General features: G+C 36.6%; 1 protein-coding gene across 5 annotated transcripts in view; it reads left to right on the top strand.

Annotated features, from left to right (window-relative positions):
- Positions 1–26,374, top strand: part of Dmd (dystrophin) — a 1,999,854-nt gene extending 1,973,480 nt beyond the window's left edge. For all 5 annotated transcript variants that reach the window (XM_090326714.1, XM_090326711.1, XM_090326710.1 and 2 more), the window contains 4 exons: positions 807–1,050; positions 2,058–2,181; positions 11,022–11,114; positions 23,872–26,374. In XM_090326714.1, coding sequence (XP_090182840.1) covers positions 807–1,050; positions 2,058–2,181; positions 11,022–11,114; positions 23,872–23,969 — 559 coding nt within the window. In that variant the 3' untranslated portion in view covers positions 23,970–26,374. The remainder of the gene's footprint in view (positions 1–806; positions 1,051–2,057; positions 2,182–11,021; positions 11,115–23,871) is intronic.
- The last annotated feature ends 1,359 nt before the right edge of the window (positions 26,375–27,733 follow it).

The raw sequence follows: 27,733 nt of genomic DNA, 5'->3' as shown, positions 1-27,733 counted from the left end.
AAGTAGTAGAGTCGTAACCTTGAGAAAGCTCAAGGACAGTGGCCAGTCCCTGAGTTCAAGCCCCAAGAATGGCAAAAAAAAAAATGGAATATGCAAGGTCCTGAGTTTGAACCCCAGAACAACAACAAAAAATATTTTAATGATGGAAAATATTAAATTTATTAAAACAGGGTGTTGGGGGGCTGGGAGTTTCGCCTAGTGGTAGAGTGCTTACCTAGCATGCATGAAGAACTGGGTTCGATTCCTTGGTACCATATATATAGAAAAAAGTGGTGCTGAGGTTCAAGGGTAGAGCTCTAGCCTTGAGAAAATCCAAGGACAGCGCTCAGACCCTGAGCTCAATCCCAGGACTGGCAATAAAAGGGGAGGTGATGGGGATATACGTATATTCTTTGTATATTCCTATATATTTGTGTTGAATATGTTTAATTTTTTTAGAACACGAACCTAACTGTTAATAGAGAATTAAACATTTTGTCTTATAACTTTATAAAAAAATATTTGCAAAATGGTTAAATCATTTGCTGCTTACTTATGGGAACATAGCACTCATGAGGCTTTTAATATAATAGAAAAACTTGACAAGTATTTCCCTTACACTCCAATCACAGCTTCACATTTTTTTGTTCTTTTAACATGGGTAAGATCACTGTCATCAACACCATTCATTACTGCATCGCTTGCTTGCTCTTGTTTGGTATGATGGTCAGTTTCATTTATCTGCCCTCTTATTTGAAATCTGGCAATGATATTAAGTGTTCTTGGTTTCTCTCCCCCCCCCCTTTCTCCATCTTTGTTACCAACAGGAATCTGCAAGCAGAATATGATCGTCTAAAGCAGCAGCATGAACATAAAGGCCTGTCTCCACTGCCATCTCCTCCTGAAATGATGCCCACATCTCCTCAGAGTCCACGGGATGCTGAGCTCATTGCAGAGGCAAAGCTATTGCGTCAACACAAAGGCCGCCTGGAAGCCAGGATGCAAATCCTGGAAGATCATAATAAACAGCTGGAGTCACAGTTACATAGACTTAGACAGCTGCTAGAGCAAGTGAGGCTCACATCTCTCAACTGCATGATAGTTGCAAATGTTCATTTTCACCCCCTTAAACAAAGCCAAAATATGAAAGTCAGAGTCCTTCTCAGAATTATCACAAACATCAATCCATATGCATCAGTAGATATAATAGGATAAAATTGAGTGCACCTTTTTGTGTTTGTTCATTTGTTTTCCCAACATTTTTTTCTGACCCATTTGAAACGCATCTTGGGGAAAAATGTCAAATGATTTCAGTAATTTTCTGTAAATGAAAAAATTTTACCACTTGTGGGGCTGGGAGTTTGGCCTAGTGGTAGAGTACTTGCCTTGGTACTACATACATAGAAAAAAGCCGGAAGTGGTGCTGAGGCTCAAGTGGTAGAGTTCTAGCCTTGAGAAAGTCCAAGGACAGTGCTCAGGCCCTGAGCTCAAGCCCAGGACTCACAAAAAAAATTACCACTTGTAATGAAGCTCTCTTGTCTGAAATCCCTGATGAATTCTGGTATCCCTTTGGGCTTTTTTTCTTCTTCTAACCCTTAGCACCTAAGTTTTACATCTCCCTTGGAAATGTAGCAAGGTAACAAATTCAACTAAATCTGACCTGGATATTTTCGTAGTTTTGGGAAGTTTAACTTTTGAGATATGGTCTCTCTATCATGTAACAATACTTCCCTAAAATATAATTTATCCATGACGTATTGAGATTTCATGTGGTCTCACCATTCTTACATGGCCTTTTAAAGTTTTCAGTCTTTTAGTCTAATGATTTATATATTTTGTCCTGTAACAGCTCTGATTTCTTCCTGATTTTTATATAGGGAAATAATTAAGATACAAAGATAATATCCATGGATTTTTTCCAATAGTAAAATATCCCCAGTTCAATACTCTCTAGGTCGATTCTAAGGAGAGAAGATCCTTATTCCTCAGTCCTTAAGTGGCTATAGTATTTTCATTTTATATATTTATTTGAATGTATATTGTGGAAAAGTTATTCTGTTTTCTTTTGTACACCTTAGCCGCAGGCAGAGGCCAAAGTAAATGGTACCACCATGTCCTCGCCTTCTACCTCTCTACAGAGGTCAGACAGCAGTCAGCCTATGCTTCTCCGAGTGGTTGGCAGTCAAACTTCAGAATCTATGGGTAAGTTTCCTAACTACTCTCAGATTTTCCCTTTTAGGATCTGGAAAATGTGTAATGGTTGCTAGCAGTTTGAATCATTAGCTACATTGTCTAATACTAATGCTAGACAGAGTATTATCACAAGTGCCTTAGGGGATACAATGACCCAAGTCAGCAGTCCATTTATTCAAGAAAGAGAAGAGTGATCATGTAGTTTCATTCTATTTGGAAATCAGTTTTTATTGATATGTGTGAAGTGTTCCAAAAGATGGAGTTAGGATTCAAAAGTACTCTGCATGAAAACAAAACTGCAAATTAGAGATGAGGAGCTTGGACTAAAGGTAGAAAACAGTTGTCTGAGGTAGAGACAGAAGAAAATAAGGTTGCAGAGGAAGGTGGGAGTCACACTGTAGTGACACGAAAATAGGACAAGGTGTTTGAATCATTTGGATAAGTGTTAGGGAGCCACTGGAAATCACATTTGATATGGGAGTATCTGAAAAGAAATTTTCTTCAAAGATATATGCTGACATCTGTATGTAGCCCAAAGTAAAACTTATGTAGTCTTAATTGCATGTTAGAAGGCATTTTCAAAGGCCAAAATGCATTGAATTCTGTACCTTTTATTTGAGAGATGTGGGAAGAGATGACCAGGAGATGATTTCATGAAAATAGAATTTCCCAGGATCTGAAATCAGAGACCTATGTGTGAGGGAAGGAAATGAAAAGAGAGGAGAGGGTATGACTAAACTAAAAAGGGTATGACTAAACTAAAACTAAAGACAGACTAAAACTTTCCATTTGAGAGAATTTGAGATGAGAAACAACTAACAAAGTTGCTTGGAGAGGACCTTGGGAAAGACCTCCCTTTGGAGAATGGTGGTAAATGATTGAATAGTAAAAGGTTCATAGAAGGTGTGATCAAAGGTCAAATGCTAAGTAGAGCTTAATGGAAATGAAAAGAAATCACAGCCTCTTGGGTCACAATAAATGCATTGGCCATTTCAGAGAAATCATTTTCTGAGAAAGGAACTTGGAACACTTGTGACCCCTTTCAATGAAATAAAAGGCCACCTGGTCTTTAAATGAGTGAGAATTAAAGGAAGTGAAGACACTTTTAGAACAATACCAAGTGAGAATGAGGGCTTAGATAAAAATGAATGTGTTAAGGAAATGGTTGTTGTAACCTGATGTCATTCTTTAGAAAGGTTCTCTGCCAAGGCCTTCATTCTCACAAAGCTGGAGCTGATGAGACTTAGGGGATCAAAGGAGGTCAAAATTAGCATTTTACAGTGCCTGTGAATGGTTGTGACAGGAGGTGCCAGCCAGGTGCTCATTGGTTTCCTGCTGTGAAAATTTAGGCAATAGTGTTTTATGAAGATCACAACTATTTGGCCCATCCCCCTCCATTTCTACTCTTTAAAACCAAGTCAGCAGGAGTCATCCCTTTGACTCTATCCTTTTTCCTTGGGTCTTAAATTGGTTATACTTGACTTAATGTTAATGCACCAAGCCCAGCTCAGTGGCACACAGCTGTAGTCCCAGGTAGTCTGGAAATGAGGCAAAAGGATCACTCAAACCAAAGAACTCAAGAGTATCATGGAAAAACCAGCCTAGGCATGAAAGTCAGTGAGACTCTTCTCTCCAATTAACCACCAGAAAACCAGAAGTGGCAAGTGGCACTGTGGCTCAAAGCAGTAGAGTGCTAACCCTGAGCTAAAAAGCTCAGAAATAGTACCTAGACCCAGAGTTCAAGCCCCATGACAGATCAAAATTTTTTCCATATATTTTATTGTAATTAATAGAGGGGTTACATTATATTCACCAGATAAAAGGTGCATTACTTCACAAACATGGATACCCTTTCTCATGTTTTGGTCCCCATTTCCCTCCCTTCTTCCCCCTGCTTATCTTGATTTCTCCCTTCCCTATCCAATTTCAAATAACCCATTAAGCATATATACAGTATATCAGATAACAAGGTAAAATATTGTAACAATATAAGATAACCAAGGGACAGCAAAAGAGATGAGAGATAACATAGTACATGAAGGACAACAATCACTCATTATATGGCTTTTGTTTCTATATCCTGGAGGTCCTTACATTTAGCTAGACCAAAAATTAAAAAAAAAGAGTACCAAGGACAACATAGTGACATCCCCTTCTCAAAAAGAACATAACAAGCTGGATGCTAATGGCTCAGCTCTTTTATTCTAGTCACTCAAGAAGCTGAGATCCACAAGATTACAGTTTGAAACCAGTCCCAGCATAAAATTCCCAGAAAGACACTATTTCCCAAAATAACCAGCAAAAAGTGAGGCTAGAGATGTGGCTCAAGTGGTAACATGTAGCTGAGTAAGCAAGCTGAGCAAGCATAAAACTCAAAACACCAATACCAACTAGCAAAACACAAAATCTGTATTAACTCACAAAATCGTAGGGACCTGTGGTTCACATTTGAAGCTCTGTTGGTTGTTAACATGTGATGGTCAGGAATTCATTTCATACCAGGTATCATTCATGGAGAAGAATAAAAGAAGCCAAGTGTCTACCCTTAATCAACAGGACTGGAAGGAAATATCAAAAGTTTAAATTAGTTTGATGGCAAAAGATGAGAAGCTCAGGATCCAGAAGTCTCAAAAGCTGGACATAATACAAATAAATGTTTTCAAGTAACTTCCTAGCGAGCTGCAGAAGACATCATAGAGGAGTTAAGGGAAATGTTCCTTGGTTGCTAAGTGTTGTGGGTCCGTCAACAGGTTGGTGAAGTCCTTGTGATGAGGATGCTAGCTGACCAAGCTGAGAAAGTTATTGGAAAGGTAGATATGGTCTCCAAGGAGATGACTCTAAAGTTAAAGAGCATATGATGATATTCAAGAATCTATAGCAGTAAGGAGGAATACAGTCTCCTCTGGAGCAGTCAAACCTTGGAAGAAAGCCAAGTTTCAATTGGTTTGGGAAGGAAGAGGCTATGTGAGATTCTTTTCCTGATTTTACTATGCCTCAGTGATTTAGGGCAATCCCTGTGTCCACATTCCCTTTCTTCACATGAAAAAGAGAATGCAACTGAATATAGCTAATGGACTGGTGGGACTATAAATGAGAGTGTGTAGCTTGAAAAGTACTGCATGCCTTTGAAAAGCCTATAAATTCTGAAAACAACTGAGCTTTAGTACCTCTGTTGTTGTTTGCAACTTCAGGGTTCTCCTTTATGATTTTTTAGGTAAGTAAACCATGTGAAATAAAGTTGCATATTTTCACAGTGAGATCCAAAGCCCAGGGTGTTTAGAAGCATTAATTATATAGGTTGTCAACACTGGGGAAGAGGCAGAAACATGCCTGGTAAAACATCCAAATTAAAGTACTCATAAAGCAGTAGCCCAGATGATTTGTAGAAATAAGATTTTGGCAGAACAGAATATATGGGTAAAAGTCTATATTTCCATCCTGAGTGAGACTCAGATAGCTTACCTATGTAAAATGGATAGGCTATGTTCTTGTTTTTTTTTTTCTTTGAAGGAAATACATAAATTCAAAGATCCTTTTTTTATTTGAACTGCATAAGCCAAGTTCATTTCAAAAAAGAAGAAAAGCACTGTGGGGTTTTTTGAAGGCTGTTCACAGGTTCACAGGTGTGTTTAAATAACTGCAGTGTGTGTCCTTGTGTTTTGAACATTTTTGATGTAATAAAGCTGGGATTTGCTTGAACCACAGTCTGTGTAAAGAGTGGTATTCTTTAAATATGCAACCCCAGTGATTTTCTTTTAAGACAAACATGGCAACAGTTATATTTGGCGATCTGTCTAAAGACATGGATTGTACTTGACCCTTCATCCCTGCAGGTTTTGTTTCATTGGATTTAGTCAACCACAGTTGGAAATTATTCCTGGAAGAAGGTTGGGGGGGAGCTAGGGTTCATTCATAGTGAACATAGACGTATTCTTGGCATTATTCCATGAACAATATATTCTAGCTACTCTTAACATAGTACCCACACAATATTAAGTACTATATATAAATAGAGATGATTTAAAGTATATGAGATTATGTTGATTCTATACAAATACTTCACCAGTTTTATATGAGACTTGGACATCTATGGACATTGGTATCTGGGGATCCTGGAACCAATTCCCCACAGATGTGGCAAGTATATTGCACTTCCTCAAACCATAAAGTCTCTATGATAAGTCACATGTGTTCTTTACATCTTTTATTGGGACAATGTGCTAAGGAAGCTTACATTTTATTGGAGAAGACAAATATAATGTCTCTTCATCTTCAACTTAACTCTTTCTGACCTTCTTTGATCCACTCCCCCAGTCTTTACATCTTCCTTGACACTGATAGTTTATTGGAGATCAGACCAGATGCATACTATTAGTATATCATTAGCTTGAGGTCTCAAAGGATGTAAGTCAACTATATTACTTATTTTTTATGTCAGTACTGGAGCTTGAATTGGGGGCTTTCTGTTCTCCCTTGGCTTTTTCCATCAAGGCTAGTGTTCTAACCACTTGAGCTACATTTCTACTTCGAGCTGTTTTTTTTGGGGGGGGGCACAGTTACTTGGACGTACGTGGTTTGCAGAACTAACTGTGCTAACTTTCGACCATACTCTGCAGATCTCAGCCTCCGGAACAGCTAGGATTACAGCAGTGTCCAGCTTAGCTTTTGTATTATATGCAATGCAAATGTGGATTAATCAAGTGATTAGCATTTATGTCTCCTCAAATTTTATATATTGTAAGACCTCTGTCAACTATTGATGTCCTACAAAAAATGTCCTTTGCTCCTCCTCTCACAGTGTTTATCAGCATTGGCCTGCATTTGTAATGTCCTTGTTTATTTGTTAAAATATGTGTACCTCAAGAAGCATGAGGAATTAAATAGAGATAAGACTTTAGATAATTTATAACTGTACCTCCAGAATTCCAAACAGTATCTGGCATAAATTTGGCTTTGAATTTTTTTTGCCAATCCTGGGCTTTAATTCAGGGCCTGGGCACTGTCCTTGGGCTTATTTTTCTCAAGGCTAGCAGCACTATCACTTTGAGCCGTGGCACCACTTTCAGCTTTTTCCGTTTATGTGGTACAGAGAAATTGAACCCAGTGATTCATGCATGCTAGGCAAGTACTCTACCACTTGGCCACATTCCTAGCCCCTTAAATTATTTTTTTTGCCAGTACTAGAGTTTCACGGATTGCTTGACTTGCTTTTGTCACTTGAGCCATGCCTCCAGCATGGATTTTTGCTGGCTGTTTTCTGAGATGTACCTATGAGAACTTCTCTGACCAGACTAGCTTTAAGCTATAATCCTCTAGATTTTATCCTTCTGAGTGCAACTAGGTTTACAGGCATGAACCATTGCACCCAACAAATTTATTTTATGAATGAATAAATTAATCTTATTATTGTAAATTGTTATTTCTAAAGGACATTAAAAATCTGTCCCATTATCTAGTAGCATAGTGGTGTCACTTCAAATTCAGATTTTATGTAACTTTTTTAACTTTTCCAGTATAATCTGACATTAGAAAATATTTCACCTCAAAGCATTTTTCAGTCATACTCAGGCATATGTAATAAATCAGATTTCATTTATTACAAAGAGATGAGTTAAAGCTGTCTTGAGAAATCTAGAGAATATTGACAAAAGAAGAAAACAAGATTGTTTATGTACTACCTAGGATGTATTAGAAAAATTATTTGATCAAGGCCTAGTGGAATTGCTGAATGTTAGAGTAGAGCTTAGCCAGTGTGAAACCTTGAGTTTAAATCCTAGGACCCTTAATGGTATTTCAATAAATATAGGACAGTTATCACTACAATGGAAGTTCTATATTGTCTTGAGCAAAGTAGCTTTACACCTGTAATCCTAGCTACATAGGAAATGCAGATAGGATTGACGTTAAAGGTCATCCTGGGAAAAACAAGTTAACAAACCCCTCCCTTTCTGAGCTAAAAAGTCAGACATGGTGGTACATGGTGATAATACCAGCACTGAAGGTGTGGCATACATAGGAGTATCAATATCTGATAAAAAAAAGAATAAAAGTAAAGCAAAAATGACCAAAACTTCAACACTTACCTAGGAAGCATAGAGCCCTGGGTTCAAAATTCTAATACTGTCAAAAAGAAGTCATCCAGGAAAACAAGCCAAATATTTATATATACAGCCAATTTGACATCTGTACTTAGATGCCCCAGTTTGAGATTCATAGATGATAATTTATCTGTAAAGATGAACTTGGTTGACATCATTTGCTTTATACTTTATAACTTGATCCTTGAAATTTCAGAGACAGGAGTGCCAATCACATAACTACTTGTGTACCTGAGTCTTAACACAGCAAAAATGAGTTCCTAGAATTCCAGTGTGATATAATTAAACTGTCAGAATTATTAACATTGCTGTTCATGAATATCTCTGTAGGCTCTGATTTATTCTAGAAAACACAGTGTCATGAAAGTGGACTTGCTGCCATTAAAATTGCCTCATGTTTCTCCATTCAGCAAAAATTTCCATCAGTAATAGAATGAAGAGATATAATGGGCCCTGCAGTTGTCAGGATCCTGTACTATTTCATTTCTATTATCTTTGCTAGATAACGATTAAATACTTCAAGAAAAGAGAAACTGAAAATATGGAACATCCATTTTTTTCTTTTTCTTTTCTGAAAGTTTAATTTTAAACATTGTGTGTCTGTGTGTCTGTGTGTCTGTGTCTGTGTCTGTGTCTGTGTCTGTCTGTCTGTGTGCGCGTGTGACAGTGTGAGTGTATATGGAAATAAAGAGAGAGTTCTGATTTGTGATGAATTCATTTCCTGTATTTAGTATTTCAGAGAAATTTCTGATGATATGGCATGTTGCCACACTATTATCTTCCCTAGTCTCTTAGCCCTCCGTTCTCCATTCTAACAATGACATGCAGCCTCATATGTACCTAGGATAGGAATTTATGTTAATGATTAACATTGGCAATAATTCATTTAGCTTCTTTAAAAAAAATAGCAAGGATGAGGGCCAGGAGTTTGGCCTAGTGGTAGAGTATTTGCCTAGCATACACTAAGACCTGTGTTCAATTCCTCAGTTCCACATACATAGAAAAGACCAGAAGTAGTACTGTGGCTCAAGTGGTAGAATCCTGGCCTTGAGAAAACCCAAGGACAGTGCTCAGACCCTGAGTTCAAGCCTCAGGACTGGCAAAAAATAAGGATGAGAATGTAGGAATGAATATAGTTTTATAATATTAAATGAAAATCCAAGTGATATAGACCACAGAAATACAGAATTAATTTAATCACTAGCTTCCCATCATTTCCAAGTCAGTTGGGAACATGAGCTTGTCTTTGGCATGCTCAATATTGCTGACTAGAAGTGGCAATGTGCTAAAAAAAAAAAGTAGTGCTTTCAAAGAAACTTCTTTTCATAATTTGAAGACTGTTATGAAAGGTATGTTCCAAAGAATCTTCAAAGTTCAGGTTAATCTTGTTGGTAGCTAAGAAACTTGTCCCTTACTGTAAATGTTGTTTGAGGTATATACATATTTTTGAGGTATATCTTTTTTAAACAAATGACAATAGACACGCACTCACAAAATCTATGAGATTCACTTGCCCAGCACAGCCCATGCATTCCTAAAACTGCTTTTTAGTGTTATTTTCAACCAGTTGTACAAAAGCATTCCAAACCTGATAGTAGCACAAAAAAAGAATTCCTTTCTATACAACAGCTGAATATTCTGATAATGTACTCCCAAGTAATAAAAAGGAAGGACACCTAACTGCCAAGTATATCCTTTATGCATACTCCTTAGAACACTAGTAATTTACTCCCTACATAGTTAATATCAGTCATGGGCTAGAACTCAGGGCCTGGGTGCTGTCCCTGAGCTCTTTTGCTCAAGCCTAGTGCTCTACCACTTGGAGCCATAGCTCCACTTGCTATTTTTGCATGGTTAATTGTAGGTAAGTCTCACAGACTTTCCTGCCAGGGCTGCCTTCAAATAGCAATAATCAAATCTCAGCCTCCTGAGTAGCCAGGATTATAGGCATGAGCCACCAAATAGGCAGCCAAAGATCGCTATTTTTTTTCTGCCTCTCTTTCACTGAACATTAAAGGTACTTGAGTTTAATTTGTAATTTTGGTTAAATATGTGAGTTTGGTTTTAAAAAGTGAAAAAAGGAACTCCCTTGCCTTCATGAATTAAATTCATCTAGGCACATTCTTATTTCCTGTCTTGACATGCCATAAGAGTATAATCATTGTTTCATTATAAAGAGAAGTAGCACATTTGTTAATGGATCATAAGGAAAGAGGGTTTGTCAATTTTCTCTTCACTTCTAAATTGTTTTTTTCTCAAGGATAGTGCCCCAGATAAATTACCACACAGAAGTCTTCATTTTAAAGAATTGTTCCAGCTGAATGTGGTGACTCACATCTATAATCCTAGCTATTGAGGAGGCTGAGGTCTGAGAATCATGATTCAAAGCCAGCTTAGGCAGAAAAAGGTCATAAGACTCTTATCTCTAACTTAACAGCAAAAGAAAAATCTGGAAGTAGAGCTGTGGTTCAAATGGCAGTGTTGTAGCTTTGAGTAAAAGAAGCTCATGGTCACTGCTTAGGCCCTGAATTCAAACTCACGGACCAACACACACACACACACACACACACACACACACACACACGAGAATTGTTCTGTAATTATCAAGCTACAGATGTTTATGCTTGCTATTTATGAGCATGTAAAATGAGTTGATACTGCATTTTAAAACGTGATCCTAGCCCTTTGCTCTAATGCCTTTGTGTTTTGCTAAACTTTAATTAGCCATTATTTATTTTTGCTTCCATTAAGGTGAGGAAGATCTTCTGAGTCCTCCCCAGGACACAAGCACAGGGTTAGAAGAAGTGATGGAGCAACTCAATAACTCCTTCCCTAGTTCAAGAGGTAAGTTCCAGTACCTAGGAGATACTCAGAACTTCGGGAATCAGGCTACTTCCTTCTATAGCCAGCTGAGGTGTGCTTTGTCCATGTAGAAAGCAACATATGCTGACAGAATGGGAATCCAGATTCATGGTGACAAAAGTTTTAATTTTAGTATGAATTTCTGGTTTGGGATATGCTACATTTCAATATCTATGTAATGATGAGGTTTCTTGTGAAATAAGGATTCTACCATATGTGTATCAAATATTTTACTTGTTTTACACATGGGTCTGAAGAATAAATTCTTGGTTGCCTTTTTCTTGATGAATTATTATGTGACTTTTACAGATGAGAAAATTAATGCCCTTGGGACACGTTTTCCAAGGACATATGGCTCTGCCATGATGAGGTCTAGAACATGTCTTGGAAGGGGGGGTTGATAGAATTCAGATTTACAATCTTATGTCCTTCATATTTATTAATTATATCATAATCATTTCAATATAAGATAATGATATCTTCATAATAAGTTTGTTATTATTTTTTCACTTCCATAGTTGAACCTAAATTTTTCAGAGTGATAGCATTTTTATTTTTCTCCATCACTTCAACTGACATATTTTGCTCCTATTCAAAAGCAGCATTTTAGCTCACAGAATCTTCCCACGGCCCTTATAAGCATCAGATTTCTTGCTCTATCCAAAGAGCTCTTTTGCCCCTATTTTTTAGTTTCTGAAGGTGTTTGTGTTCGTTTATTGTCCTGACATAAAACAAAGTCATTGACCCATCCCCCTTCAACAAATAAACAGAAAAGAATGTTAGCAGTCACTTGTTATGAACAAGAAGTAAAACCTAGAAAAACAGGAAACAGGAGGTTTTGTGGCCAGTGCTTGACACCCTAACATGGGCAACCTGGGAAGAAAGAAAGGATAAATAACAGAAAATCTGGGCTATTTGTTCCTCTCCATATAGATAATGAAGAGGATGTTTTGAGTAGTATATTTTCCTATCTTTTCATTCAGTGTCAGTTAACAATGGCCATTTCCTAGCTATTTGATGTGCAAGTGAGCATTGTGCAGTGCGCATTTAAAGCAATAATGTTCTGGTAGAGCGTTGCTAAGGAACTGTCAGGAGAAGCTAATTTTAAATGTCTGTAGCAGCCATCTTGTTACCGCTGAACACTCCTGATGGATAAAAATCTTATCTGTCTTCCATTCACCCCAACGCTCCTGTCCTAAGTCTATTAAATATCTCTTTTCCAAAATGTCATGATGTTTTCCACAGGCTTAGTGGAAAGCAATATCACCTCTATTCTCAATATTTTGTGTTGTCACCTTTACCAATGTATCAAACCACTAGGGATATGCAAAGAAATAGAAAATCCCTTGCCTTCAAGGAACTGTAGTCCAGTAGAGATTCAGAATTCCAAAGGAGTTTAAATGATAATGCATATAATTACCTGAATGGATCACAATAGGGTATGTTTGACACAAAGGAATCCCAGAAGCACGTTGATCGATTGGAAGGGATTACTCTAGGTAGAAGTTTTCTTTTTCATAGTTACATGGCAGCCAGTAGATCATGATTTTTGGACCCATATCTAGCACACATTTTTCCAATGCCAAGTTTTTCCAAGTGTTTTATTTACCTGATTTGTAGGAACTTAGGAAGATGATCTGTTGGAACTCTTGGACATTTCTTCTACTCTAAACAAGAGTATAAACAAGGAAAATGCAGCAGTAAGGCTTACCTTCCTTTTTTGTACCTAGGGCTATGGTCCACCCTAATTAGCTTCAAGGTAAAAATTTTTGTACCATCTCTTTACAATCTCTTTTTGAAGTCCTTGAATGTAGACTGAATGCTGAAGAAGCCTACTGAGAGACTCAAAATGTACCTCATCTACAAGGATAGTTGTAGTTAGCATCTCTATTGTCAAATTTACTTCTGTGATAGTTGCTTGTATGAGATCCTGGGAAATTTTGTTTAGGCTACCTGGATAGAATTTCCTAAATTAGTGCTTAAGGAAGAATGCCATCCCCTTAGTGTTAATTCAAGTCCTCAAATGTAGAAAAAGGAGACCTTGTCTGATACCAGTTTTGTTGACTTAAGTTTTTTGCTTATTTTGTGATGGTCTCAGAAAATTAATTCATGTTCTTGAAGAATACACAACAGGAGAATCATTAATGTTGTAGAGGATTTAGCTGGTCTTTCTGGGAAGATATGACCTTGGTCTTATTGGTGGTGGTGTTTGGCTGTTTTCTTCTTAATCAAACATTTTTCATAGGCATATTACTCCTCAAATTCAAATGGATAAAAGTTATATAATTGGAAAATAAGCTGATTGCTGGTAAACTGTATAAAGAATTTGGAGATGCTTTATTGATAACTAAAAGTCCTTTAAAATTTTTGAATACAGGACTTATACACACATACATGGAAGGAAGAAGTGAAAGAAGAGAATATACAGTGGGTTAGATAGGGACATCTTACAAGTAGGTTGATATTAAATAGAAGTTCTTGAGAATCTCAGATCTTAGTCTTCTAGGCTCTCCCAAATGGCAGGGCCTTAATAGGTCCTATAAGCATCCTTGATGTTCAGAACAATGCTCATCAATGTTATTCAATGATTAATGTATGTTAGAAAACATTTTATATAACATGAAGATATATCATGTAAAGATATAATATGTATTTACATATATATAGCATGTATACACACATGTATAATCATACATACATATACACAAAGATCAGAAACAAAAGTTTCATAAAGAAGTACCTTTGAATACTATATATAATGGATTTTATCTATGTTTTTTTTTATATAAAGGCTTGAAACTCTCTAAATTGATTTCTGAATCCAGTGGTTAGGGGAAAAAACCATTTAACTGGTCTCAGATTCTCTTGCCCATATGAATTATCTTTTCTAAGACAATTTCAGTTTAAAACTTTTACCGTGAAGGTTTCTGTCAAGAATTGGCTAGTATCCTGGAGGAATTTTTAGCTTTATTCTGACTCTTCCATCCTCGTCCCTATTGTTAATGCTACAAAAAATGTTCATGGTTGCTACAGCTGCTTCAGACAGATGTTTGAGTAACTCAAAACAGATGTCAGAGCCAGAGGTCTGACATTTAGTGGAAATGTACTATTAAATACCACCTCATGGTTTATTTAACCCTACTAGTTAATTGCCAACTGAGGGAGACCATTTTTAATTTTGTTCATAAATATGTAAGGCATGTAGAGAAGTGAGTTATTGTGTATATTCAATTTGCAATCCTTTTCTTACTTACTTGCCACAGTGTTTAACCCTAAGTTATCAGCTCATTTTTATCTTTCATTTTCGGAAAATATCTAGAATGACAAAAAAGTTAGATTCCTGCAAATGGCCATTCAGCAAGTTAAATTAGGTTTCTGATTTTATTTCAATGGCCTTACTAAACTGTTATCCAAATTAATAAAAGGTTGCATGTTTCTTCACATAGTGACAAACCACCATTATCCCACATAAAAGGCAATATAAACTTCAGTGTCTCCAAAGTGGAAAATGTGTGCACATTTAGCCTTGATTATCTTATCTTTTCTGATTAATTTCTTGATATACTTAATTGTTCACAAGTCACATGGGGACACAGTGTATATTTAAATATGGAACATTAGCCAGTTTCTAACTATTCAGTCTATCTATAGCCTGTTCTTCTTTCAGTAAATACATGTGAAAGTTGACTTCTAATGTAACCAAAAGGCTTTATGCTCTTCAACACATTTCTAAAACCCCAGCATTAGTCTACAGTGGCATTATATAGGTAGCAAAAACAGTAAACATAATTTGGGAATAAACTAAGCAAGCTATACCTGTCTCTGATCATTTAGCAATGTACATGTGTATTTTTATATGTATGATATATACATTGATGAAACGAATGCTTTCCTAGTTAGTCACATGGTACTGGGTCCACTAAAAGGAGGTACCACTTTATATAGATGTTTAATGAATAGTACAATCCAAGATAAGCTGTTAGTGCATATAGACAATCTAGAAAGCAGTGGAGAGTGCTGTGTGAGGATTTCTGCTGCCTATACAATCTCTTGCCTATTGACCTCTGTCGTAGAATTTTTCTCTCCAACAGTCTATGCTATCCTGCCTTTCTGATATCATCACCTCCCAAATAAGCTCACATACATTCTGCCAAATGTCCCTAAACTGCCAACCTAACAGCTTTAAAATATACCATCTTTTAATATTCAAAACGTGTCCCCTGGTTCTCCTATGGAAGAACAACATAAGAACAAAGACAGGGCTGGAGCTGGAGCTCATTGCTAGAACATGTGCTTAGCATGCACGAGGCCCTAGGTTTCATCCCCAGTACCAGAATAAAAATGAGACAGATGAATCATGTACCTCTTTCAGATAGCATCCTGTTTTGCATCTGCTTCTGCAAAGGATCTGATCAATTACCATTTATACTAGGAACCAGCAAACTAAAATCCATGGACCAAGCCTTCCCCTATCTATTTACAGAAATAAAGTTTGATTGAAACACAGCCACACCCACTCATTTACATATTATCAAAGGTTACTTTCTTAGGACAAGGGCAGAGTTGTTGCTATGGATACTGTGTGGCTTACAAACCTTAAAACATATTGCTCCTTCAGTAGAAAACTTGCCAGTCCCTGCTTTTGACTACAGATTCATTCCATGTATCCAGTCACAGGCTTCAGTGCTATTCAGTGTTGGTCACCAACACTGAATTGATTTGGCCATTTATATCATGCTCAATAAAGAGTTTAGATTTTTGGTATTTAAAGTGGAGCCATTAATGGGGCATGGTGGTTCATGCCTGTAATTCTAACTACTCAGGATGCTGAGATCTGAGGATCGCGTTTCAAAGCCAGACTTTAATTGTCCATGAGACTTTTGTCTCCAGTTAACCACTAGGAAACTGAAATGGCTCTGTGGTTTAAGCAGCAGTAGCCTTGAGCTGAAGAACTCAGGGACAGTGCCCAGGCCCAGAGTTCAAGCCCCATGACCAACAATAAATAAATAATAAAGTGTAACTATTGGAATCATGTTTGGTTTTTAATGAAACAAACCCTAAAAGAGAACTTATCGTCTTTTAAATTTTAAACCATCAGTAAGCTAAGAGAGTTGAAGGTACCTAAAAAACAGTTATATCCTGCAAATGAGAAAGAATTACTTTAAAAAAATCAAACTCTTGCTGCCACAGTGAACTAGACTTGACCAGGTTCTTTCTTTTCACTCCACACTGCTCCCCACGCTTCCCTTTTCTCTTGATTCATTTCCTGACAGGACACCACATTTCCAGATGGACAGTTCTATTGAAAGCCATTTCCAAAGAACGAATGTATGAAATAAAATTACCATCTGACAATTTACTTATTAGCCAAGAACTTTTGAAAACAATGCAGCCAAGCAGCTTCTACTTATTCAGTACAGAACTACTCTTAACACAGTAGAATATATTTGTTTTTAAGGAGATTTTTAAAGAGGGAAAAAAGACATACATTTTTGCATGAGGTTAGTAAGTAGATTGGGACCCCAGGGACAATACTCTTCTGCCTAAAGTTGAGCTGTTTATTTTTTCTTTTTTTAAGGCCAAGATTACAAATTACAAGCCATTAAAAATGAAAAGCTGTTGGTATGCAAGCTAAAAGACAGTACTCAGACCAGGTTACTTGTAACACACACCAAAAAAAGCCCCTTAGCCATGGTCTAGCTGTTACTTCATCAATTCAGTTCAGCCAGCATTTATCAAATACCAACATTGTCTAGGCACAACACAAAGGATTGAGATGGGAGGAGGGTAAGAAACATGTGGGCTTGCCAAGTGCTGGTATCTCCTGCCTGTAATCCTAACTACTAACAGGGCTGAGACTTGATTCCAGTTCCAAGCCATCCCAGGTAGGAAAGTCCCTGAGACTCTCCAATTAAATAATCAATAAAAGCTGGATGGAGGGCAAGCTGTGGCTAAAGTGGTAGAGTATTAAACTTAAGAAACGCTAAGGGATAGCATATAAGCCCCGAGTTCAAGCTCCAGTAATGTCACAGGAAAAAAAAGAGAGAGAAAGAAATGTGTGGACTCTACCCTCAGAGAGCCTTTTTCATTGCCGGGGTAATGTATACAGGGATTACAGTTACATTCACCAGAGAGTACGTGTATTACTTCTCACACATTGATACTACTTCTCATGTTTTTGTACCCATTTCCCTCCCCCACCCCTCCCAATCATCCTGTTTTCTCTTTCACTTTCCTATTTCAAATTAACAAATAAACATATATACAATATACTAAGTAACAAAGTCAGATACAGTAATAATATGAGATTGGCCAAAAGGCAACGAAGGAGAAGAAAAATAATATAGTACATTAAGAACAACAATCACACAAAATAAGGTTCTTGTTTCCATATCCTAGAGATCCTTTCATTTAGTCTCATCTATAGGGTTTCTTGTAGGAAAAAGGTCTGGTACAAGAAGGTTTAACCATGAATTTATAGGGAATTCATGGAGTTATTTTTAAAGAATTAAACAAAACAAAACAAAACAAAACAAAAAGGCTTGCCAAAGGCTTTTCAAAGGAAAAGGTGAGTAATTCCTATTGGGGTATATTTGATCTAATAATGATGAGATCACATTTTCACTTTTTCCTATCATCTGGTATGGGTCTGCCACTGGATCACCCACTGCCAAGGAGGCTGTGCACATTTTTCTCTTTTCCTTGGCTTGGAGAACATCATAAATACACTATCCTTCCCATAGTCAAGATGTAGTTATTTCTAAGAAATCACAGAATCGCTCAGGAAAATTCTGAAGGAAGAGGACAAGAAGAGAAGGGTAGAAATGTTATGCTTAGTAAATCATTATTCTAGAAGTTCGAACCCTAAACTTGAGTTGTGAAATGTTTCTTTGGTAGTTTCATACTTGTTCTTTCTATGAATGTGGGTCTTCTTGAAACCCCAGGGCATAGTGGGGAGAAGGGAGTGATAATAGATAGTCTCACTCACAGTTCTGCTTTGATTCACTCAAAATGCTGGAATCTCTAAAAGATTGTATTAGGAAATGCTCTATTGCTAAAGTCGAATGATTTGACTTTTGAAGGACCTGGAGATAAAAGGAAACATTTCCGTTTACTCACACACTCCCAGTCCCATCCTGTACATGCTTACCTTCCACCTTGTTGAACCAAGTATCTCAAGACAATGGAGTTCATTCCTATGTGTGGTTCTGTGTTGCTTTGGGGATGCAGAATATGACACATAGCTAACCACTTTTTATGTCTCAACATGCTGATTATCAAGTCAAAAGTGAAAATATTTTTAGACTATCGAATCTAACACTTGAGATTCTACAGTATGTGAAAACCATGCTCAACATGTCAATTTTTTATTCTGTGCCAGTTTTCATTGAGTTTAATGTGCGAACCCTATTGGATTCTATATATAATGTCTTTGGGGTCATGTTATTTGTTTACGCTGATTTTAAGTGTATGTAAAGATGATTTGACTAGGTATGTCTTGAATTGGTTTATTGTTTCTGTTTCTGGTTTGTTTTGGGGGGGGGGGCTTTTTATTTGTTTGTTTCTCCCCAAAAGGAAGGAAATGAATTGTGATCTCAACATGTGTTTGGTAAAAGAAGCAAATTGGTATAATACTGTATATTTATGCATGTTTTTTCTTTCTGATATCTCTGCCTCTTCCTCTCTCTATTATTAAAGGAAGAAATACCTCTGGAAAGCCAATGAGAGAGGTTAGTGAGACTCAGGCTCACGGCCATGGCTTCTGTCTGTCTCATCCTGCTTTCTATGTTTGGCCTTTGTGTAAGAATTGTGTGTGCACGCGCATGTGTGTATTACACATTGTGTCATCATGTAAGGATGGTAGTCACCTCTCCACTTGCAGCTCATGAGGAACATTCCTAAATGTTCATTGCAGTTCTCACCACCATGATGACAGGAGCAGGGGCTGGGGGAGCAGAAATCTCTAAAATATGGCAATCCTTTCTAGCTCTGAGGTTGGAGTCCTACAGCTCGTCATCTGTTGCCATTTGCGACACAAACAAAATCTTCAAAAGGAATTTATCTTTGAAATGTAATGAAAAGATCATAAAGCTTCCTTCCACTTCTAGGACCTTAACATTTTCTGTGAATGCCCTTAGTTTTTCTTTTTCTGCAATGACTTCATTTTATTTTCATTTTCTTTTTACCTGGTTCCTACACTGTTTTCATTCCCATTTTAACTAACATTTTTTGAACAATGTGCCAAGCACTGTTTTGACCATTTTTTCATTATATAATCTTCATGATACACCTATGAGGTAGGTATTTTTCTCAACCTCCTTTTATAGGTAAAGAAACTGATTCATCAAGTTTAACAGAGCCAGAATTGACTCCAGAACCACACTTTAACTCTCGCGCTATACTGATGCTTCAGAAAAGCATTGAAAGGCTTACATCATTTCAACTTGCCTTTTAAAAAGTCATTTTCATTTGGCAGTTGAAAGTAAATAGACTAATAGAAAATAGAATCAAATAATAACCAATTAGGTTACACATATATCTATCTATATACATGTGTATATATATTTGAATGTTCAAATCTTGTGGGTTTTTTAATGCCTCTATGGATTGAAAAGGTACAGTGTAGCATTATCACTGAATGTGGTTTGGGGTTTTACAGTGAAGGATGCTTGCTGCTTTGTTACAAAGAACATTGTCTAAATACTGAATTACCTAATGAAGTGACTATTGAATGACAAAGTGTAGAATGAATGACAGCACAAGTAGAACACAAGAGAAGTGAAAGAAGGGAGAAGAAATAAATGGTTTTCCAAGGGATGATAATACTTTCCAGGAAGACAGGCTGGATGGATAGCAAGTTCTTCTATGAGCAGATTCTGGGATCCTTAGCAAGGGATCAACTACAGTGTTCCCTGACTTATTTAAACACAAAAGTCAAACTAGAAATTCTGCTAGCTCCATGCAAGTGTAATGATCTTAATGACCTTCAGTGTATATGTATTAATGCTCCCTTCCATGGCTTTGGGACTGTGGGTTTCAAGGGAGGGAGCAGGAGACTGGGAGTGAAAGAACTTTGAATCAGTGATGCATTGAATACTCCTGTCTCCTATACTTCGCCTGTAAGACTCCTTGGGTTCATTCTTATGGTAAGTGCCTCTTAAAATTTACTTTAACTTCTTGAGAAAAAAAAATCTCATCATAATTTTGAGCCCCTCGGACATGTTTCACTCATGAATGAACTCTGAAAAGGCCAGAACATGTAATTGAATCAAAGAGTATTACCTGAGGTGTATTATACACAGATAAATTTCGAAAAGCTAGACAATCAAAACAATGACTTTTAAAGCTATGAAAAATATCCTAAATGCATACTAGACTGGATAGTTTTTTCCCCTAGATTAAATTATAGAGAAGAAAGGCTAAACACATCTCACTGCTGTATTCTGGCTTTGCTTTGCACAAGTGAGTGCTAACCATTTATTTGGGAATTGTATTTTAAAAAAAAATAGAGTGCCAGATTGCTATTGAGGTCTTGGATCACTGCCAGAAAGTCTCAATTCCAATCATTGCAGAAAACAACTCCCTTAGGCAGTGGTGGCGTGTGAGACTAAATGTGTTACAGGGAGTGCCAATTTGGAAAAATATAAAACTGCCCTAATGTTCAAAGCATGCTGCCTTTGTATTCAATAATCCTTGCTTAAGAATGGATTAAATTAATACTTTCTATAGACATATTTTTGTGTCAACTTATGCCTGAAGCTGATTGCAAATGCCTAAATCCTGGCTGCTATCTGCAGTGCCTCTTGCATTTAAAGTATGAGATTTCCATTTTGACTTGAGAAGATTCTATCAGGTAAAATTAAAGACCTCACTAATGTTCTTTCTTAATAAAACAATGATACAAATCTGTTTTCTTTATTCATGCCATAGTAGTTTTACCCATCCCCTGGAACTTTGGGGGCAGTATTTTGTCAAAGGGAGAAAATTTCTTTGAGATTTAATTAAAACCTCCATGAAAAAAATTGCAATGATTATTCTGGTGAAATAGGAAGTTATAAATGAGGTAATCAACAATATGATGTAGATATATTTTTGTAGCATAATCGTGCCCATGAAATCATTTGTGAATATTGGATGATCTAATCAGGTTAAACCCCCTAATAATTTATGGATGTGAGTGTGGTATGTTAAAAATAGTGAATATTTATTTTCCTTAGATAATTTTTAAAGAGTAGATATGCCTAGGACTTATACCCTTTGAGATACATCAGAATCTTCTTTCTGTATAGGAACTAAACATCATTACAAAGAATAGAAGGACCTGTGGCCTATCTAATCTATCTGGTATATCTAATCTAGTCTTTCCTTTTATTGTCTGTTGAATTGTATTCATATCCTCTTAGCCCACAGTCTGAAAGGCATCTTTGATTATTAGTTAACAGGAAAAAAACTGTTGTTTCTGTTTTATAATGCATGCTCTAGCTATCTGGGCATTGACCTATATTGATGAATTATATTCATATATCAGATCATTAATAAGTTCTGTAAGCTCCAACAAGTAGCAAAGGACCCCAACTGTGTCTTCATGTATATATATTTATGTTGCCTTTTTTCTTTTCTTTCTATTATTTTTAATCAAAATCTTATCATATAGTCCCAAGCTGGCCAGAAACTTGTGATCTCTCTTGTGTCCACATTCTACATGCTAGGATTACAGGCATATACTGAACAACTAGTCTTCCTGATAGCATTGAAAAGCCAAAGATGACTTTAGTTCTTCAGTGAGGGTCCTTTGGGCCCATTTTGTGAATAGTACATATGTTTTGTTAAAAAATTGTGAAGTTTTTAGTTAAGTTGTTAATTGTTAAGTATTGTAGTCTCAGCTACAGTCTAAAATAATTTTAATGTAATTATCTCTCACTGAAATCCTTTACGCTAATAAAGCTTAAAGAAAGTTACAAATTTGCTCACTTTAATATATGTACCCAAATCCAAATAGCATTAAACTTTGAATTAGTCTTAAGTTGATCTAATGCTATCACTGTGTGCTTGCCCACGAATCCTATTCCAATCCTCAAAAACAAAGATGTTTCTTCAAAGAAGTATTAGTGCAGAATAGCTTCTCTGGCCTTTCTTTTCAGTTAAGAGCGTGTGTGTGTATGTGTGTGTGTGTGTGTATGTGTGTGTGTGTGTGAGAGAGAGAGAGACAGAGAGACAGAGAGACAGAGACAGAGAGACAGAGACAGAGAGAGACAGAGAGAGAGACAGAGGGGGGGGGAGAGAGGAGAGAGTCAGGGCCTGGGTAATATCTCAGAGCTTTATTGCTCAAGGCTGGAAATCTACCACTTGAACCACAGCTCCAGTTCTGGCTTTTTGGTAGTTAATTGAAGATCAGAGTCTCATAGATCTTCCTGCTGGGCTGGCTTCAAACTACCATCCTCAGATCTCTGTATCCTAAGGAGCTAGGATTACAGGAACCCCTGGTAATGCTGATGCATGGCAAAGTATTAATAGCCTAATAATGTTCGTAGTTCCAAAAGCGGTGCTACATCGTGGGAGGGCTTACTAATGTCCAAGAATGAAAAGTAGCCCTGTAAAAATATGGGACCTATGTGAAAGTGAAACAGGGACATGGTGCTGCTCCTATGTTCCATGCTACGGGATTAGTGGTAGGCCATGCCACATTATGATTAAGAGGCAGTTCTCATTACTTAGAAGGAAAGCAAAACTGGGGGTTACAGAACCCCAATCTATACATTACACGTGGGTCCCATTATAATTAGGCTCTAGAGTAATTTGGAATGAAAGATGATAGTTATTCTGTAGCTTCATAATTCAAATAGTCTACACAAAATGGTCATTTCCAGTTTATTTTTTCACTCAGTTAAAATCAGAGAGAACATGGTCAGCTTCATCTTAATACCACTCCCCTTCACAGCTTGAAACAGCCCAGCAATGGAGATTTATAGCTGTCATGGTATAATGATAATGGTGGTGGTGGTGATTTATCAGTTGAATATATATATATGTATATATATATATTTATACATATATATATCATCCCATCATGAAATGCTGGTATGACAGGAACTTTGTGCTTATCCATGAGATCCTTTTCAAATAAAATCACTATATTGGGAAGATGAGTGCAGTATTTGACTTTTTTTAATTTAAATGATAACCTATGCTATAATAGACTCAATGGAGAGCTCAAATGGTACAATCTTTTAGAAAGACTTGTTGAGTCAAAGCCCAACAATATCAGTGCCAGTAAGGGGGTACATCAGAGAGTGAGAAAGGAGAGTAAAAAAACCAAGTAGAGAAAAGAGAGAGAATTCAGATAAGAACTCATTGTATATACCACCAAATTTAGGAAAATAAGAAAAAGGGGTGAGACTGTTGAAGGGCACAAGACTGATCAGTATGCTTTGTATTCAGAAACTGCTTCGTAAAATGGCACCTCCTTTGTACAGCTACTTAAAGATAATAAAATATTTTAAAAAACAAACAATATCTATAGTCAGATTCAACATTAAGCTGCTACTAACCATGTGTAATGCTTCATTAACAAGGCTTTGCTTCTTCCTGGAAACTGGTGAAACCCAAACACCGTTGTGTTCAATGCAGCTTTTATGTTGTCTTCACCCCCAAATTGGGGAATGGTTTCCAACATGGAAAAGAATCAGAATAATGGTATGCTGTGCCTTTTGTAAAGTCTGTCTTTATCTGTGTTTTCCAGGACCCAATGTAGGAAGCCTTTTCCACATGGCCGATGATCTGGGCAGAGCGATGGAGTCCTTAGTTTCAGTCATGACAGATGAAGAAGTGGCAGAATAAATGTTTTACAACTCCTGATTCCCGCATGGTTTTTATAATATTCATACAACAAAGAGGATTAGACAGTAAGAGTTTACAAGAAATTAAATCTATATTTTTGTGAAGGGTAGTGGTACTATAATGTAGATTTCAGTAGTTTCTAAGTCTGTTATTGTTTTGTTAACAATGGCAGGTTTTACACGTCTATGCAATTGTACAAAAAAAAGTTATAAGAAAACTACATGTAAAATCTTGATAGCTAAATAACTTGCCATTTCTTTATATGGAACGCATTTTGGGTTGTTTAAAAATTTATAACAGTTATAAAGAAAGATTGTAAACTAAAGTGTGCTTTATAAAAAAAAGTTGTTTATAAAATCCCCCTAAAAACAAACACACACACATACTAGACACACACACACATATACACACATACACACATATACACACATCTATACACACTAATTGAGGCAGCGCATCATTTTGCATTATTTTAGTGTGATAGTCATATGAAATTCATGGCTTTTTTCTTTTCTTGCATATTAAAGATAGGACTTCTAACACCACCAAGTGACTACTTCATGTTGCTCTTTTGAGAATTATTGACAAAGTGGGGCTAGCTACAGGCTTTCATTTCATAATCTATATATCTATAAGTATGCAAATACTATAGATGTATAGTAAATAGATATAAATTTCTACAGAATTTTAAATTTCTTCTTCAAATGTTCCTGCCATTTCCTAACAGGAAAAAAATACTTCTAGTTATTCAGGCTTACCTACTTGGACAAGAATGAATTTTCAATGGAGCCTGAAGCCAGGAGGAAAGTACCATACTAAAACTTTGTCTAGGATTCCAGATGTTTCTCATTTTAAACTTTCCACTGACAACTAGAGTATTGAATTTTTTTAAGGTGCATGTGAATGAATACACAGGACTTCTTAGATCAGAGTAATCTGTTGGTTGATATATTCAGCTTCCTGCTTCTGGCTATGGCCACAATTTCGATTTGATGATGCTTCTGTGAGGAAGCAGACTACACTTGAAACAAAGGGTTGGATGAATGAATGTTCATAACAATACGAACATAATCTCTATTGCTACAAGTAAATTATACTGCCCTGTTCTCACAGTCAAACTGAAGTGGGTGGTTTTGTTGTTATCGTTGTTGTTTTTTTCTTAATCCCCACTGTGATGAGTTTTTCAATGCTACAGACTTAGTTTCAAATAACCTGTAGAAAAATGTGTAAGACAGTAGCCCCATCCCATTGTGATACTGGTAAATATCTATCTAGAAGCTCATGAACTGTGTTTGCCTCTTTTGCATTTCTCTGTAAGTAATTCCACACAGGACTACAAGGGGGATGGCACATTAACTCAAATGTTCCAAAAGCAAAAGCTTCTCCAACCCCTTTGAGTGAATTGGGCATGTTAAATATATAAATAAACACAAATTGTTCAAAAGAGGAGAAACAAAATAAAGAGGAAAAGCTAAGGACTCATAAGAAAAAGCTTTACTCTTTCATGTCATTTTATTACTTTTTCATTGGAAGAAATCATTTGTTCAGTAGAAATCACCATGTGTCCCATTATTTTGCAAATCTGTTATCTCTGACATCAAGTGTAATTAACTTTTGGAGAGTGAGTTTATCCATTGTTTCATTAATAATAATCAACATCAAACACAGCTTCTCATGCTATTTCTACCTCACTTTGGTTTTGGGGTGTTCTGGTGATTGTGCACACCTGATTTCACAGCTCAACCACTTGTCTGTTGTGTGAACATTTTTCTCCATTTTCTTTTTCCTTTATAATATCCAAAAGAAAACTCAAAGCTCTAAGGGAACAAATTCCATGGAGATTTGGGTCTGGTCTTGTGTTCTGGCCTTTGTGTGACGCTGGATTTTTTTTCTTTATTCAAGGGTTTGTTTTAACCAAGATTTAAAATTAAGAGTTACTTTACACCCTACTAAGAAGTTTTAAGTTTCATTCTAAAATCAGAGGTAGATAGAATGTGTAATTTTGATTTAATCTTCTTTTTTGTTTTATCTTTTAGACATTAGTTATGGAGTGAGTCTGTCAAAATATTTGAATAAAAACTGAGAGCTTTATTGTTGAGTAAAGCATAATTTGGACATTATTTCTTGTTCTTTATAACCACTAAGTATTAAACTGTACTTCATAATCAATGTAACTGAAGCATAAACATCATATGGCATGTTATGTCATTGTTTTCAGGTACTGGGTTCTTACTTGAGTATCATAATCTATTGTGTTTTAACACCAACACTGTAACATTTACTAACTATTTTTTTAAAGTTCAGTTTTACTGCATTTTCACAACATATCAGACTTCACCAAATATATGCCTTACTATTGTATTATATTACTGCTTTACTGTGTATCTCAATAAAGCACGCAGTTACGTTACAAAAAGTGTGACTGGTCTTATACGTGTGAGTTATTTCATTTATATTTTTGACATCGTGTCACTCTGTTGCCCAAGGTGGAATTCTGTCCTTGTGCTTAAGGGATCTTCTTGTCTCAGCCTCCTGAGAAGCTAGGGCACTATGTAATTGCTGAATATGCCATACACACATATGATTGAAGAATGAACATCTAGAAAGGTAAAAGTGAGAAGTCTTCTAAACAACATAGTATGATCCTATATCATCCTTGCTGCTTGCTTGCTTGCTTGCTTTTTTTTGCCAGTCCTGGGGCTTGAACTCAGGGACTGAGCACTATCCTTGGACTTTTCTCAAGTCTAGAGCTCTACCACCTGAGCCACAGCACTGCTTCTGGCTTTTTTATGTATGTGGTACTAAGGAGTTGAACCCGGGTCTCCATGCTTGCTAGACAAGCACTCTACCACTAGGCCAAACTCCCGGCCCTTGCTAATTTTTTTTGAGGGTAAGGTGATGATGCCCAACTTTTAATAAATTTATAGTGGAAAAAGTATCCTGAAGTCTACATATACAAAGAACCATTGCCTATTTCAGTCAATAAATTATGCATCCCTCTCATCATTTCCTAACATTGCTTTTGTTAAAACATTCAGATTGGCTATTTTGATAGCATTTAACTTGCTAACAGGATTCTTCATCCCTTTACCACATCTGAAACAACTATTCTGATGGCTCTGAGGAGGGCAATTGGCTTTTTGTTCCATATTTGGCACATGCTTGAAGGGACAAAATCAATAAAGTTACACATTCAAATGGATCAAGCTGTTTGTGTGCAGATTATGTGCCAGCAAGCAACATGTGTTTGGAGAAAGCACCAAGACTAATGGGTGTGTTAGATGGAATTTCCTTGCATTTGTAATGCCCTAATGATGGAATGAATACAAAGACAGGTGCTGGCACACATGCCCAATTTTGCCTTCAAATTAAGTGAAGGAAATGCATGAATCGAATTATTTGCAACATTAGCAAAGCTACTGGAGAAGGAACCACAAACATATTCTTCACCACTGTTTGGATTAAGGGTTCTGTCATCTCCTAAACTATTTGACAATATGGGAGCAACAACATGCCAGGCATTTCATAAATACACAATTCCTACTGTGTGAACCTGTGAAGGTGGGGATCTCTGGAACTGGCTTTTGTCTATGGAAACCACTGTACAGTAACTTGAGACTTACATATTATACATACAAATGTAGGTTTTATTTACATTTACGATATCTTCTAAGCACTCCTATAACTTTTCATTGTGAAATGACTCTGGAAAAAAATTAAGTGCAAAGTAATCCTATATACCCTTTTGCCAAGATGAACCAATT

This window comes from Megascapheus bottae, chromosome X (genome assembly GCF_031878675.1).
Source record: "Megascapheus bottae isolate mThoBot1 chromosome X, mThoBot2.hap1, whole genome shotgun sequence".
In the NCBI taxonomy this organism is placed as follows: Eukaryota; Metazoa; Chordata; class Mammalia; order Rodentia; family Geomyidae; genus Megascapheus; species Megascapheus bottae.
This window is presented reverse-complemented; position numbering and strand designations above follow the sequence as displayed.